A 15,598-nucleotide genomic window follows, 5' to 3' on the forward strand; every position below is an offset into this window, starting at 1 on the left:
GCCGCCTCCTCACTGAGCTCAGGCCCGAGCCCGGCCCGGGTCTTCCAGCTCCTCACCGAGGCGTCCCCGGAGCCTGCGAGGCGGCCCTCAGCCCCGCATCCGATCCCAGCCGCTTCCTCATCCCCTGCTGCCACCGGGTCTGCAGCGAGGCCCCCCAGGGGCTCGGCCAGGAGCCCCGGCGGCAGCTCGGGTGCTCCCTGCTCCATGGCGACGGGCTCAGCTTGCCCAGTGCGCCTGCGCAGCCGCCCGCCCCGCCTCCGCCTCGGAGACCCTCGGTCGGCGATCACCTGGGGGCGGGACGGGGGGGGGGGACGGGGAGGCCGGCCAAGGGAGGGCGGGGGCTGGAGAGGGGAGGGGGGAGGAGGAAGCCGGCTAAGGGAGGGCGGGGGCTGGAGAGGGGAGGGGGGAGGAGGAGGCCGGCCAAGGGAGGGCGGGGGCTGGAGAGGGGAGGGGGGAGGAGGAAGCCGGCCAAGGGAGGGCGGGGGCTGGAGAGGGGAGGGGGGAGGAGAAGGCCGGCCCAGGGCGGGGCAGGGAGTGGCTGGGTCGGAGAGCGGACCAAAAGTTCGGGGTGAGCATTTATTAGGCAAGCGCCTTCTTTGTGTAAAACGGGGGATTCGAAGAAAAAAGATAAAAGCCAGTCCCTGCTCTCCAGGACCTCCTGGTCTAATGCAAACATCTACGTACAAACAAGGTATTGACGGTCCGCAGAGGGAAGGCGCTAGCGTGAAGGGGATCGGGAAAGGTTTCCTGTAGAAGGTGGGATTTGGGGGGAGATCTGAAGGAAACCAGGAGGGAGAAGGGAGAGCCAGAGAAAATGCCCAGAGCCCAAAGAGGAGGCTGGGGTCCCTGGATCACACATTACACGGGGGAGGGAAAAGAGTAAGAAGGGGCCAGGTTATGGAGGACCCCTCTAAAAGCCAAACAAGATTTTGTTTGATCCTGGAAGGCACTGGAGTGGACTGGATGTCAGAGCTGGGAGATGCCTTATTGGTGACCATCTAGGCCAGTGCTCCCATGGACTGAAAGTAGTAGCACAGGGTGGGGAATTAGAGGGTGAAGGTACCTATCAAGAGAAAGTGAAAACAGTAGTCACATGAAAAAATGCTCTAAATTATTATTGATTAGAGAAACGTAAATTAAAACAACTCTGAGGTTCTACCTCACACGTATCAGAGTGGCTAACAAGACAGAAAAGGGAAATGACAAATTCTGGAGGGGATGTGGAAAAATTGAGACATTAATGCATTGTTAGTAGAGTTGTGAACTGGTCCAACCACTCTGGAGAACAATTTGGAACTATACCCCAAAGGCTATAAAATTGCTATGACCCAGCAATACCACCACTAGGTGTGTTTCCTAAGGTGATCAGGGAAAAAGGAAAAGAACCTATATGGTTTAAAATATTTATAGCAGCTCTCTTTGTGGTGGCAAAGAACTGGAAATTGAGGGGATGCCCATTAATTGGGGAATAGCTAAACAAGTTTTGGTATATAGTTGTGATGAAATACTATTGTGCTAATAAGAAATGGTAAGCAAGGGGCAGCTAGGTGTTGAAGTGGATAGAGCTCTGGCCTTGGAGTCAGGAGGACCCGAGTTCAAACCCAGCTTGAGCAACTTGACACACACTAGCTGTGTGACCCTGGGCAAGTCACTTAACCGCAATTGCCTCACCAAAAAGGAAAAAGGAAAAAAACAAAACCAAAAGAGAGAGAGAGAAAGAGAGAGAGAGAGAAAAAAAGAAATGGCGAGCAAGATGATTTCAGAAAAACCTAGAAAGACTTAAATGAACTGATGCAAAGTGAAGTGAGCAGAACCAGGAGAATGTTGATATAAGGCAACAGCACTATTGTTCCATGAAGAAGCGTGAATGACTTAGCTATTCTCTGCAATACAATGATCCAAGATGATCCCAGTGGATTCATGATGAAGCATGCTATCTGCCTCCGGAGGAAGAACTGATACTGTCTGAATACAGTGTCTAATACTGAAGTATGCTATTTTTCTTTCTTTTTTTTCTTCCTTTCTTTTCAAATCTTCTTGTACAAATTCACTAATATGGAAATGCTTTACATGATGGCAAATATATATGTACATATACATATATATCTTCTATATTGAATTTCTTACTGTCAGAAGGAGTGGGGTGGGGAGGGAGGGAGGGATAGAATTTGGAACTCAGAACTTTCAAAAAAATGTTTTAAAATTCTTTTCACGTGTAAATGGGGGAAAATAAAATGTTATATAAAAATGATAAACCACACTTAGAAATTGCATTAAAAAAGGAAATGATGATCTGGTTGATTTTAGAAAAACATGGAAAGACTTGCATGAAATAATGAAAAGTGAAATGAGCAGAACCAAGACAACATTGTATATAGTAACTACAATATTGTTCAAAGAACAAATGGGAATGACTAAGTTATTCTAAGTATTATAAATACTCAAATCAACTCCAAAGGACCTATCTCCAGAAAAATAACTGATAAATAGAAGTATGCACAATATGTTTTACACACACACACACACACACACACACACACACGCACATCACATCACATCACATATCTGTGTCAAAAGGTGGCCTTCTCTGCTGGGGGATAGGGATCAAAGGAGGGAGGAAGACAGTTCAGAACTTAAAATGTAACCAAAAAAATAAATTAAAAATGTATTCACAAAACTCTACAGGGCATCTCTAGGATTCTGATTATTCATTTGTATGTGTAGTTTTAATAGTAATTCCAAATAGTAAATATTCAATAAACATTATTAAACACCTGCTACAAGCCAGGCAGAGCTAAAAGCTTGCGATACAAATAAGAAAAAGAAAGACAGTCCTTGTTCTCAACTAGCTTAGGAGGGAATGTGGAAAGAATCCACAAAAGGACACTGAAAAAGGAGGGGGCTGCTACAAAAGGGAATACCCAGGGTGGATTCAGAGGCAGAGCTGAAAGCAAGTAGAGCAGCTGATGAGAAATGAATATCATACAGTGATCTTTTTTTTTTAACCAGAAATTATTTACCTTTGTGAAGGCTGCCCTGCCCTACTAAATGAACTAATTACAGAAATCCACACAAAGGAAGGGTTGGGGAAGAGGTAGGATGTAGTGTTGATTACATTATTTCACCGAATAATCGTCGCAGATTTTATGTCAAATTTTCACCAAAAAGTGGGGTGCAACAATTATGTGAAAGATTTTATATTACTTAAAAATCATTTATTACTAAACTATCTCTGGCAGATGAAGAGTTTAGCTAGCGGGGGAGGATGCAAGTTTTACCATATCATATGACTTACTCATGGCAGCTCCACTTGCCTGCCTGCTCCCCTTGTGCCTACAGCTCTTCATTTCGATGAGTGACAATACCATTAGTGCTGCATTGCTCTAAACAAACCATGCAAGTTGGCTTTCAGAAATATACTGACAATGTGCATGAGCTGAGAATTCTAAGCTCACACCTTGCAATGTGTGAGAGATAAATGCATATCCATATGCCACTGGTGAATACATTGCTGCTTTGTTTACCTTTTAAGCAGCTTGATGGACAGAATTATACCTGTGAGGATTATGTGATTAAAAGGTTATAAACCAATTTTTGGACTGGAAAAAAACCCCAACAACCCAGAGTGTGATGATTATGCAGTGAAATTATGTAATTATATTATTTAATCATATTTTTAAAAAACTCTTTTTGTATCTTCTAATTTAATGCTTGCTCCTTTGTTTTTAACTGTCAGAGCCATACTATCTCCTTTCCCTCCCTACCCCCCCAAAAAAAAGAAAACTAGAAGTGAATGAAGGCTTTTTACAGCCTTCCTGTGAATTCAATAAGATTGGCGCCAGTACTTGGGGAAAGAGAGGAGCTTTATCTATATATTGGCAGAAGTCCAGTGAAAGTGAAGTCATTAAACTGTCCATATCCTTTGATCCAGTGATACCACTACTAGGCCAATCTCTTCCAAAGAGATCCTCTTTCTTTAGAGGAAATATTTCCTCTTTTTTTAGAGAAAAAGATCCAAGGGAATAACAACAACAACAAACATAAATTAATTAATTTAAACAACAACAATAAAAATTCACAGTAGCTGTTTTTGTTATAGCAAAGAAATAGAAGCAAAGTGAATGCCCATCATTTTGAGAATGGCTGAACAAATCATGACATATGAATGTAATGGAATGTTGTGCCAAGAGAAATGATGAAAGGGAAAGTTGCAGAACACCTAGGAAGACTTGCATAACCTAATTCATAGTCAAGTGAACAGAGTGAGGAGAATACTTCATACAGTGACAATAACACTGTAAATAAAAGGAGCTTTGAAAAATGTTAGAACCAAAAAAAAAAAAGGGCAGCGAGGTGGCACCATGGATAGAGCACCCACTCTGAAGTCAGGAGGACCTAAGTTCAAATCCGACCTCGGACCAAACACTTGACTCTTATTAGCTGTATGACCCTGGGCAAGTCACTTAACCCCAACTGCCAAAAAAACAAAACAAAAATGTTAGTACTCTGATCAATGCAGTGACTAACCGTGACTCCACAGGTACGATGAAGAAGCATGCTATCAACCACTTATAGAATGGTGATGGATTCAAGGTGATGGCATATATGTGGACTTGTTTTGCTCAGCTATGTTTTTTTGTTAGTTACAAGTGTTTTGTTGTGTTTTTTTTTCAAGTTAGAAGTAAGGATGAGAGAGGGATATGTTGCCAAGAAAAGGAAAGGAAAAAAAAGAGGGTTAGTGAAGAATTTCAAAGAAAAGGAACAGAAGAAAATAAAAGGAAGTTCAAAAGGGCAATTATCCTTTTTTGGTTTTATTTTTTATATGGAGACGTTTTTGTTTTTATTGTATGTTAAAGATAGATTGCAAATATTTTAAATATTGTCTACTAAAAGCCTAGAGTATGTTGCCATATGCATTGGTAGAGGTAAGATTCATTGAATAATTGCTCCCTCTGATCTTTCATCCATGTTTGTATAATGTTCATCTCTGTTGCTGTCCTTGCCTACTGCATTTATTCAATCCTCCTGCATTTCAGTTGGTGGGGTATTTGCGAAACAAATAATCTCCTCAGTTCTGGTTTTCTTTCTAAAAACATTTCAAACTCTTCTTTATTATTGAACATTATTGTTCTTCCATTATATAAGTTCCCTTTTCTTCCTCTTCTGTTCACTCCCTCCTCCCCATATTTTCCCCTTTCTGTCCCTTTTCTCTCTTCTCCTAAAACCATCAAAATGGAACAAAAACAGCCTCAGATCCTCTGTCTTATTTAACTTTCTCTATGATCCTTAAGGTTCTGAAAAGATACTTGTAACCATTTCATCATTGTATAGTCTTTCCCAATTAATCAACTGTATCCAAGACTTTCTTTTGACTCCTGTGTTTGCAATTCAAACTGTCTGCTTAGCTCTGGTCTCTTCATCAGGAATACTTCGAAGTCTTCCATTTCATCAAAGAAAGTCCTCTGTTTCATTATTACCCTGTAAGACTACACTCAGTTTTTTTCTTTTATAATATCAGACTTGAAGCTCTCATCTCCATTATTATGACAGCTGCCAAGTCATATGAAATCCTTGGTATTTGAACTCTTTGTTTCTGGCTGCTTGGAGTACTTTTCCCCCTAAAGGCTCTGGATTTTGGCTATGATGTTTCTGGGAATTTTCATTTTGAAATTTCTTTCAAAAGGTAACAGAGGATTATTTTTGTTTTCACTTTGTCCTCTGGCTCTAATATCTGGGCAGTTTTTCATTCATGATTTATTGAAATGTGGTATCTCTTTTTAACGGTTCAGATTTTCAAGTAGTCTGATGATTATTATATTATCTTGCTTTGACTTGTTTTCCAGTTTTTGATAGGAGGTATCAAGGCTGCAAACTCCAAGACACATAGTGATTAAATTTAATAATTCAATTAAAAAATAACAAATTCTGTAGCCATCAGGAGAAAGACCTTCAAATACAAAAGAAAAAATGTTAAAATGATGAAAGACTATTCTGCACTCACTAGAAAAAGGAGGAGGGAAAACATAACAATGTATTCTGAAGAGCAATGAAGCCCAGGATATAGCCCAGGGTGACTAATCCTCCAAATCTGAGTATAATTGTACAGGACAAAAGGATGTTCAATAATAAAGAAGAGTTTGAAATGTTTTTAGAAAGAAAACCAGAACTGAAGAGATTATTTGTTTCACAAATACCCCACCAACTGAAATGCAGGAGGACTGAATAAATGCAGTAGGCAAGGACAGCAACAGAGTGACAAAAGACAGACCAGTAAAAGACTTCTCTCTAAATTTTCATAAGGAGATAGGAATAAAGGTGGAAATCTGGTAGGGATAATAGTGAAGAGGTGGATAAGGGGACATTACACTCCAACCAACAGAAGGGGCAGCTAGGTGATGAAGTGGATAGAGTTCTGGGCTTGGAATCAGGAAGACATATTCCTGAATTCAAATCCAGCCTCAGACAATTACTAGCTGTGTGTCTCTGGGCAAGTCACTTAGCTTTGTTTGCCCCTGTTACCTTATCTGTAAAATGAGTTAGAGAAGGAAATAACAAACCACTTCAGCACCTTTGCCAACAAAACCCCAAATGGGGTCACAAAGAGTTGGACATGTCTTAAACAACTCAACAACATCAAAAAACCAACAGACCAGTTAGAGGTCTTAAATAAGCAACCTCAGAATAGGAAATAGATCTAGCTGTAAAGGAATTGCCAAAAAGGCAGGTGGAGGGAGGCAACGGGGAAACTCATGGTCCTGATTAATTCACAGGAGAATTCTCTCAAACTTTTTAAAAACAGTACCCATGAAAAAGTTTAGGACTTTGAGGTTCTGCTGGGAGAACCCCCAAAATTGCAACGCTGGGCCCTGTCTGAAAGAATTCAACTCAAATCTTCCAGCCAGAGGAAAAGTTTCTTACTGATAAAATACTTAGGCCAGGTAACACCCGTGGGGACGAGTGGGCATGAGAAAGTCTCAGCCTTTTGAGCATGAGATTCTCAGCCTCTGAATGAGGGCCAGGGTAGATCTTATAAAGTAACTTTGGGTAGCCAGAGGAGGGGGCTGGGAAAAGGGTCTAGGTAAGAATTCCAATTGGAAGGTCTGAGAGATTGAATAGACAATGGGAATAGATAATGAAGGGAACTGGAAGGTATCTGCATAAGATCAAAAAGGTGGGGCTAGGGCTTTCAAAGGGAAATAAGGGGAGTTGACAAGGGGAGTCAATAAGGAACCTAAAATAGGAGCTAGATTCCCTTTGGGGCCAAAGGGGGGTAGAGATCTCTGCTTGAGCTCACCCCATCAACCATACTTCACAGATTATTTTTTTAATGGGGGGGTGGGAGAGGGAACCAGAATTCTTTTATAAGACAAATACAGTCCTCATGCCTAGACCCAGAAAATATTAAAACACGGGGAGGGGGGGAACAACAATAACATTAATGAACATTGACTCAAAAAATTTAAACAAAATTCTGTGAACCAGACTACAGCAATTATTCAAGAAATCATTCTTTATGACTATGTGGTATTTATACCAGGAATGCAAGGATAGTTCAACATTAAGGGGAAAAAATTGACATAATTAATCATATTAAAAATCAAAACATCTAAAACCACATGATCATCTCAATAGATGCAGAAAAAGACTTTAACAAAATACAACACCCTTTTAATGCTAAAAATCTTACAAAGTATAGGCATAGAGGGACTTTTTTTGTGTGGGACATTTTTTTTAATATAAAAAGCATCTATCTAAAACCAAAAGCAAGCATAATATGCAATGAGAATAAACTAAAACATTTTCCAATAAATACAAGATTGAGGCAAGGATGCCCACTCTTTCCACTAGTATTTGATACAGTTTTGGAAATGCTGGCAACAGCAATAAGACAAGAGAAATTAAAGGCATAAAGACAAGTAAAAAAGAGAGAAAACCATACCTATTTGGTGATGATACAGTGATTTACTTGGAAAATCCTAGAGAATTAACAAAGATACTAATTGAGACAATTAATAGCTTCAGCAAAGTTGCAGGCTACGAGAGAAATCCTCAAAAACCAATTGTGCTTCTACATCATAATAACAAAACACAAGAAGCAATAAGAGAAAAGGAAATCCCATTCCAAATAACTACAAAATGCATAAAATATCTAGGGACTGACCCACCAAAACACCCAAAAGACTTGTATAGATTCAATTACAAAGTATCCCCTAAAAAATACAACAAAACAAAACAAACAAAAAGCACAAAGTATCCCTTAAAGAAATAAAGAACAATCTAAATAGTTGGAGGAATATCCAATGCTCATGAATAGGCCATATAGATATAATAAAAGGACTATACTACCAAAATTAATTGATGCTTTTAATGTTATACCAATCAAATTATCAAGGGAACACTTTATACTACTTGATATAGTAATAACAACAGTCATTTGAAAAAATGAAAGATCTGGATTATCAGCCAAATTTGAGAGGACAGACTTTTTTTTTTTTCAGCATAGGAGGGCATAGGACATTGCAGCATTTCTAAACGAGAGCAGAGGCTGACATCTACTGGGAGACACTAATACAGCAGGCAACTGGGTCCTTCCAACTCAGGCATCCATTCACATTTATACAGTAATTACTATGGGCATTGGCAGTTCGAAAAAAGCTACTGCAGTTAATAGAAGACTAGTGGCCAGAATAAAAGAACTGATAATTCTATTATATGCTGCCTTGGTCAGACCTCATGTATGAAGTGTTGCAATCAGTTCTAGGCATCACATTTTAGAAAGGATATTGACAGGCTGGAGTATGTCCAAAAGAAAGCAACCAAGATGGCAAGGGAACTGAAGTCAATGACATAGGAGAATCAGTTGAAAAAACTAAGATGTTTAGTGTGGAGAAAAGAAGACTTTAGGGGACATGATTGCTGTCTTCAAGTTCTGAAGGACTGTCATGGGAAAAGAGATTAGACTTCTTTGCTTCACCATGGAAGGGAGAACTAGGAGCCAAGGACAAAAACTGTGGAAAGGTAGATTTAGATTCAATAAGTTCTTGTTGATTGATTAATTGATGGACCTAAGAGAGAACTTCCTAATAATTGGAGCTATTCAAAAGTATAATGCCTTGCCTTGGTAGATCATGGACTCCTCACCTCTGGAGATATTTTATCCTCATGCACAAGTCATCATTTGTAATATATACATCTTGTATAAATACACACTAGTAAGTACATCCTATGCACAAATGCTATATGTCTTTCCTTTGCCATTTGATTTAGTTGAAGTTTTGGCTCTTTTGAGATCATGGTGTTTCATGATGACACTGTCAAAAAGAAAGAAAGAAAGAGGTTAGTTTGGTAAGCCACCTCACCAGGTTTCATTATTCTCATTTGTAACATGCAGGAGGTTGGAGCATATGGCCTCCAAGATCTCCCAGTTCTAATTCTATAGTCTTTTGATTTGTTCTCAATGAATCCATGTTGGCTCATAGTGATTACTGCTTATCTTTTGACAGGCTCACAAACCATCTTTCTAATAATATACTCTAGACTTTTTCCAGAATCAAAGTCAAGCTTGTTGTCATAGAGTTTAAAAGAGTCAACTTTCTTAACTGGGAAAGAATCTTTACAACCAGTGTCTCTGATAAGGGCCTCATTTCTAAAATATATAGAGAACTAAGTCAAATTTATAAGAATATAAGTCATTCCCCAATTGATAAATGGTCAAAGGATATGAACAGGCAGTTCTCAGAGGAAGAAATTAAAGCCATTTTTAGTCATATGAAAAAATGCTCTAAATCACTATTGATTAGAGAAATGCAAATCAAAACAACTCTGAGGTACCACATCACACCTATCAGATTGGCCAACATGATAAAACAGGAAAATGATAAATGGAGATGTGGGAAAATTGGAACACTAATGCTTTATTGGTGGAATTGTGAAATGATCCAACCATTTAGAGAGCAATAAGGAGTTATGCCCAAAGGACTATAAAAATGTACATACCCTTTGACCCAGCAATAGCACTTCTAGGGCTGTATCCCAAAGAGATCATAAAAATGGGGAAAGGACCCACATGTACAAAAATATTTATAGCAGCTCTTTTGTGGTGGCAAAGAATTGGAAAGTGAGGGGTTGCCCATCAATTGGGGAATGGCTGAACAAGTTGTGGTATATGAATGTAATGAAATACTATTGTGCTATAAGAAATGATGAGCAAGCAGACTTCAGAAAAACCTGGAAAGACTTGTATGGACTGATGCTGAGTGAAGTGAACAGAACCAGGAGAACATTGTACACAGTAACAGCCAAGTGTTCGATGACTGATTTTGATAGACTTAGTAATGCAAAGATCTAAGACATCTCTAAAAGTCTCAAGATGGGAAATGCTATCCACATCCAAAGAAAGAACTATGGAGTTTGAATGCAGATCGAAGCATACTATTTGCTCTTTTTTTTCCTTCTGTTTTGTTTTGTTTTTTCTTTCTTATGGTTCCTCCTATTGGTTCTAATTTTTCCTTACAATATGACTAATGTGAAAATATGTTTAATAGGAATGTATATGTGTAACCTATATCAGATTTCGTACTGTCTTGGGAAGGGAGGTGGAGAAAAATTTTTAAATCAAAAGCTCGTGGAAGTGATTGTTGATAAATCAAAACACATTAATTAAAAAAAGAATCAAATTTCTTTCTTTTTTTTTTTTAAATAAGGACCACATTATATCATTTATAGTACCTTAACATCTTCTCAATTCTCCATGCTTTCTAAAGACCATTAATAGTAGTTTGGGAACCTTTTGAACACTCTAAACTCCCAGGGTATTATATTTAATCATTTTATAACCTCAGCACTTAGTAAAGTCTTTGGCACATAGTAAGCACTCAGATACTTGTAGGTTATTCTTAGTAGGCTGGTTTAAAAAGAACTAGTCACAACAAAGCAATTAGGGGGTGATTTGAATGAAGAACTAGGTTTGAACTCTGATCAACCATGATTCCACAGGACTGATGATGAAGCATCCTACTCACCTCCTGATAGAGAAGTGGTGGACTCAGATTACAAATTGAGATGTATTATTTTTTGGACTAGGTCAATGTGGAAATTTGTTTTCTTCATTGCGCATATTTGTTACAAGGAGTTTTTTTTTAATTAGGGGAGAAAATAGATTTTTCTTAATTGAAAAATAAAATAAAATGTTATAAAGAACTGGTGAAATCAAAACTAGTCATATGAAAAATGCTCTAAATCACTATTGATTAGAAAAATGCAAATTAAAGCAACTCAAATTAAAGAGAAATGCAAACTAAAGGTACCATCTCACATTTATCAGATTGTCTAATATGACAGAAAAGAAAAACGATTAAAGTTGGAGGGGATGTGGAAAAATTGGGACACTAATGCACTATTGGTAGAGTTGTGAACTGATCCAACCATTCTGGAGAGCAATTTGGAACTATGACCAAAGGGCTATAAAATTGTGCTTACACTTTCATCTAGCAATACCACAATCAGGTCTGTATTCCAAAGAGATTTAAAAAAAGGCTGGCGGCTGGGGGAGAAGGACCTATTTCTACAAAAACATCTCTAGCAGCTCTTTTTGTTGTGGGTAAAGAACTGGAAATTGAGGGAATGTCTATCAATTGGGGAATGGCTAAACAAATTGTGGTATGTGATTGCAATGGAATACCAATGTGCTATAAGAAGTGACAAGGATGATGATTTCAGAAAAACCTGGAAAAAACTTGCATGAACTGATGCAGAGTGAAGCGAGCAGAAGCAGAACATTGTACACATTAACAGCAATATTGTAACAAATCCAAGACAATCCCAAAGGACTCATGATGAAAAATGCTATCCACCTCCAAAGAACGGATGGGAGTCTGAATGCAGACTGAAGTATACCATTTTTCACTTTATCTTTTGGTTTGAGTTTTCTTGCACAAAATGACTAATAAGGAAATGTGTTTTACATGATTGCACATATATAACCTATATCAGATGGTTTACAATCTCAGGGAAGAGGGAGGAAAGAAAAGGACAGAAAGAATTTGGAACTCAAAATTTTAAAAAGTGAATGTTAAAAATTGTTTTTATATGTAATTGGAGAAAAAATAAAATATTTAAATGTTCTGCCTTCCATGATCAAATCCGCTTTTTATCTACAATGTGATCTCCAATCCCTTGACTCCTCAAGTTTCTTCCAGGCCATCATCACCTCTGCACTAGCCATACTCTCTTCCTTTCCCCATCTTGAGTTCAAGTCTATACCGTCCCTCTCATATCCCCTTATCATTATCACCAATTGTGCCTCTCCAAGCAGTAGCCTTGGATCACTCCCACCATTGTTTATCTTTTCTCCTACAAGAGTTGCTGAATGAGGTTGGAGAAAAATCACACAACAATCGTAACTGGGTCCACTATGCATTTATATGGCATAATTTCAACTGGATTCTCAATGGTGCTGAACAATTGTTTTATATTTTCTTAATTAACTCACCAACTCGTTCACTACCTCAACTCTTGCTAATATTTTCATCCCACCTCAAATCTCCAATGGCTCCCTGAACCCCCCTGTCTCAGCTGAGAACCTTGTTTCTTAACATACTGAAAAAAATTGAGTCCATTTGCTATGAGTTCCCTTTTTTCCCTCCTTATCTCACATAACCCAGATGCCTTCTGCCATTGTATATCTTCCCTCAGCTGTCTCACATGATAAAGTGGCCCACTCCTCTACCTGAGAAATAGATTCCAAGGCCCCTCTAGCAGATTTTTTCCCCTATCATTTCCATTCTTTTGCTTATCTTCAATCTCTCCTTGTCCACTATTTCCTTACTGTCTACAAACATGCCCAATGTATCCCTCATCCTCAAAAAAATCCTCCCTTGATCCTTTGATAACTATCATCCCATGTCTCCTGCTTTTGTGTGTGGCTAAAGTTGAAAAGGCTGTCTGCAATAGTTGCCTCCACCTCCTCTCACTCTTCTTAACCCATTCTAATCAGCTTCCAACTTTATCATTCCACTGAAACTACTCTCTCCAAAGTTACTAATGACCTCTTCGGTACCAAATCCAATGGCCTTTTCTCAATCCTCATCCCTCTGGACTGCTCTGCAGCCTTTGACACTGTTACCGTCTTCTTGATATTCTTTTCTCTCTAGGTTTGTCTATCCTGGTTCTTCTCCTACCTCTCTGACCAATCCTTCTCAGTCTCCTTTGCTGTATATTCATCCAGGTCAGACACACTAAGCACGGGTATCCAAAAGGGCTCTGTCTTGGGTCCCCTCCTCTTCTCCCTTTATACTACTTCACTTAGTGATCTCATCAACTTCCACAGATTCAATTATCCTTATACTGATGAAACTCAGATCTAGTCATTCAGTCCTAACTTCTCTGATGACCTCTAGTCTCAAGTGTTCTACTGCTTACTAGCCATCAGCTAGATGTCCACTAGACATCTTAAATTCAACATGTCCCAAACTGAACTCATTATGTTTTCCCCAAACCTTCCCCCACTTCCAAACTTCCATATTAATATTGAGGGCACCACATCCCCTTAGTCCCCCAGGCTTACAACCTAGGAATCATCCTGGACTCCTCACTATCTCTCACTCCCTATATCCCATCTATTGTCAAGATGTGTTGATTTCACCTTTGCCACATCTCTCAAATGTGCCTTTTCTTCTCAGATACTGCCACCACCTGGCCTTCATTTCCTCATGCCTGGACTTTTTAAAAAAAAAATACCCTTCTGGTTGCTCTGAAGGCCAGAAGTCTCTTTGCACTCCTCACTACAGTCCACCCTTCACTCAGTTGCCAAAATTTTTCTAAAACAAACCTTTGGGAAAAAAAAAAGTTATGACATGTTATCCCCTGACTCAACAAAAACTCCAGTGGCTCCCTATTACCCCCAGGATCAAATTCAAAACCCTGTTTGGCATTCAAAACCCTTCATAACCTTGCCACCCCATCTTCCCAGTTTTCCTTTAATCTAATGATAAAGACTCCCATTTCCTGACTCTAGGAATTTTCACTATCACCCAGGCCTAGAATGATTTACCTCCTCATCTTCGTGTTTTGGCTTCCTTCAAGTCTTAGTATTAAATCCCACCTTCTACAGGAAACACTTCCCAATCTCTCTTCATTCTTATGCTTTCCCTCTATTGGTTATTTCCTATTCATCCTGTACATAGCTTATTTGTACATAGTTGTTTCCCTGTTGTGTCCCTCATTAGATTATGTGCTCCCTGAGGTCAAGAAATGTCTTTTGCCTTTCTTTGCATCTCCAAGCTTAGCATACTTCTTGGTACATTGAAGGCATTTACAAAATGTTTGCTACTACCTACGTGATCTGCGTAATTTACTTAATCTTTTTGGGCCTCAGTGTCCTCATCTGTCAAATTAAGAATTTGAATTGCATGGTCTCTAAGATCACTTCCAGTTCTGAATCTACAATACTGTATGGTCTTCAACATACAGACCCAAGGTAAAATCCTGAGTCAAGATTCAAGAGTCTTGTTTAATAAATGCTTTTAGATTCTTAAGAAATTAGCCAGATCCCAAATACTTAGATCATTTAAGCATCATGAATCTGAATGGAGGTTTAGACTACCAAGCACTAAACTTTCATAAGTACTTTTTAATTGAACTGTGGCTTTTTTAAAAAAGGATTTCCTGGGTACTCTTTGTTAGCTATGTGGCTCTTTGAGAGCCAAATGCAGTATACACAAATACTGATCTGATTTATCCCTTCTGGAGAATTAAATGTTTCAACCAGCTGAGGAGAGCAAGTGTCATCCAAATTCACCTCTTATTCAAATCATAACGGACACCTACTGGGTTTGGTATAAATTGTGTCATAATTACACAAAAAGAAAAAACCCTCCCCTAAAAAACAAATTTCTAGTCATCTTGGACTTTATCTTTTCTAGGTCAGTAAATTTCTCCTAAATTTAAAGTTTAAACGTAAAGTTTCTCTGTCTAATCTACGAAGTATGCCAAAGTCAGTTTCCTAGAAGCTGAGAGAACTAGCTCACACCACATTCTAGAATTTGGCTGAATCCCCAAATCAGAAGATGAAGACCTTCAGCCACAGTTTTAAATCAAAGAGGCTTTACTAACATAAGCACATAAGAGAAAAGCTAAAGCCAGTGGAAAAAATAAAAAACACTTGCACACAAGTGCAAGGGGGACAGAACTACACCCAATTCAAAGGCACCTACAGGCCTGTTTTCCTGTGGGAAATCAGATGCAATCCTTTGCTGCTTGTACCAATTAATGTTAGTATGTCAGTACAATTTTCCTCATGATATCTTGAGTAATACAGTGGGTTCCCAAAGTCTTAGTGCAGTTTTAAGCTATTTAAACTTTAAAACTTAAAAAAACTGCCCTAAGACTTGGGAACATTATATTTAACTAACACTATTTGCACACATGCCAGTGAACTAGGCACAAACCAGAACCCAAACCAGAACACTAGATTTGGGACTCAGGAACATCTGGGTTCACATTAACCCCATATACTTACTTAGTGGGGTGTTAACGGCTTTAGTATTCTCATGTGTAAAATGAATGGTTTAGCTCTAAATCAATGATCATACGATCGTAT

At 38.9% G+C, this 15,598-nt stretch overlaps 1 protein-coding gene across 1 annotated transcript in view; it reads right to left on the reverse strand.

The window, feature by feature from the left end:
• SNX4 (sorting nexin 4) overlaps nucleotides 1-279 on the reverse strand; it is a 77,675-nt gene extending 77,396 nt beyond the window's left edge. Inside the window, exon 1 of the mRNA XM_020986007.2 lies at nucleotides 57-279. Coding sequence (XP_020841666.1) covers nucleotides 57-206 — 150 coding nt within the window. The 5' untranslated portion in view covers nucleotides 207-279. The remainder of the gene's footprint in view (nucleotides 1-56) is intronic.
• Nucleotides 280-15,598: the final 15,319 nt, after the last annotated feature.

Source organism: Phascolarctos cinereus, unplaced genomic scaffold (assembly GCF_003287225.1).
Source record: "Phascolarctos cinereus isolate Bilbo 61053 unplaced genomic scaffold, phaCin_HiC Scaffold_726;HRSCAF=1367, whole genome shotgun sequence".
In the NCBI taxonomy this organism is placed as follows: Eukaryota; Metazoa; Chordata; class Mammalia; order Diprotodontia; family Phascolarctidae; genus Phascolarctos; species Phascolarctos cinereus.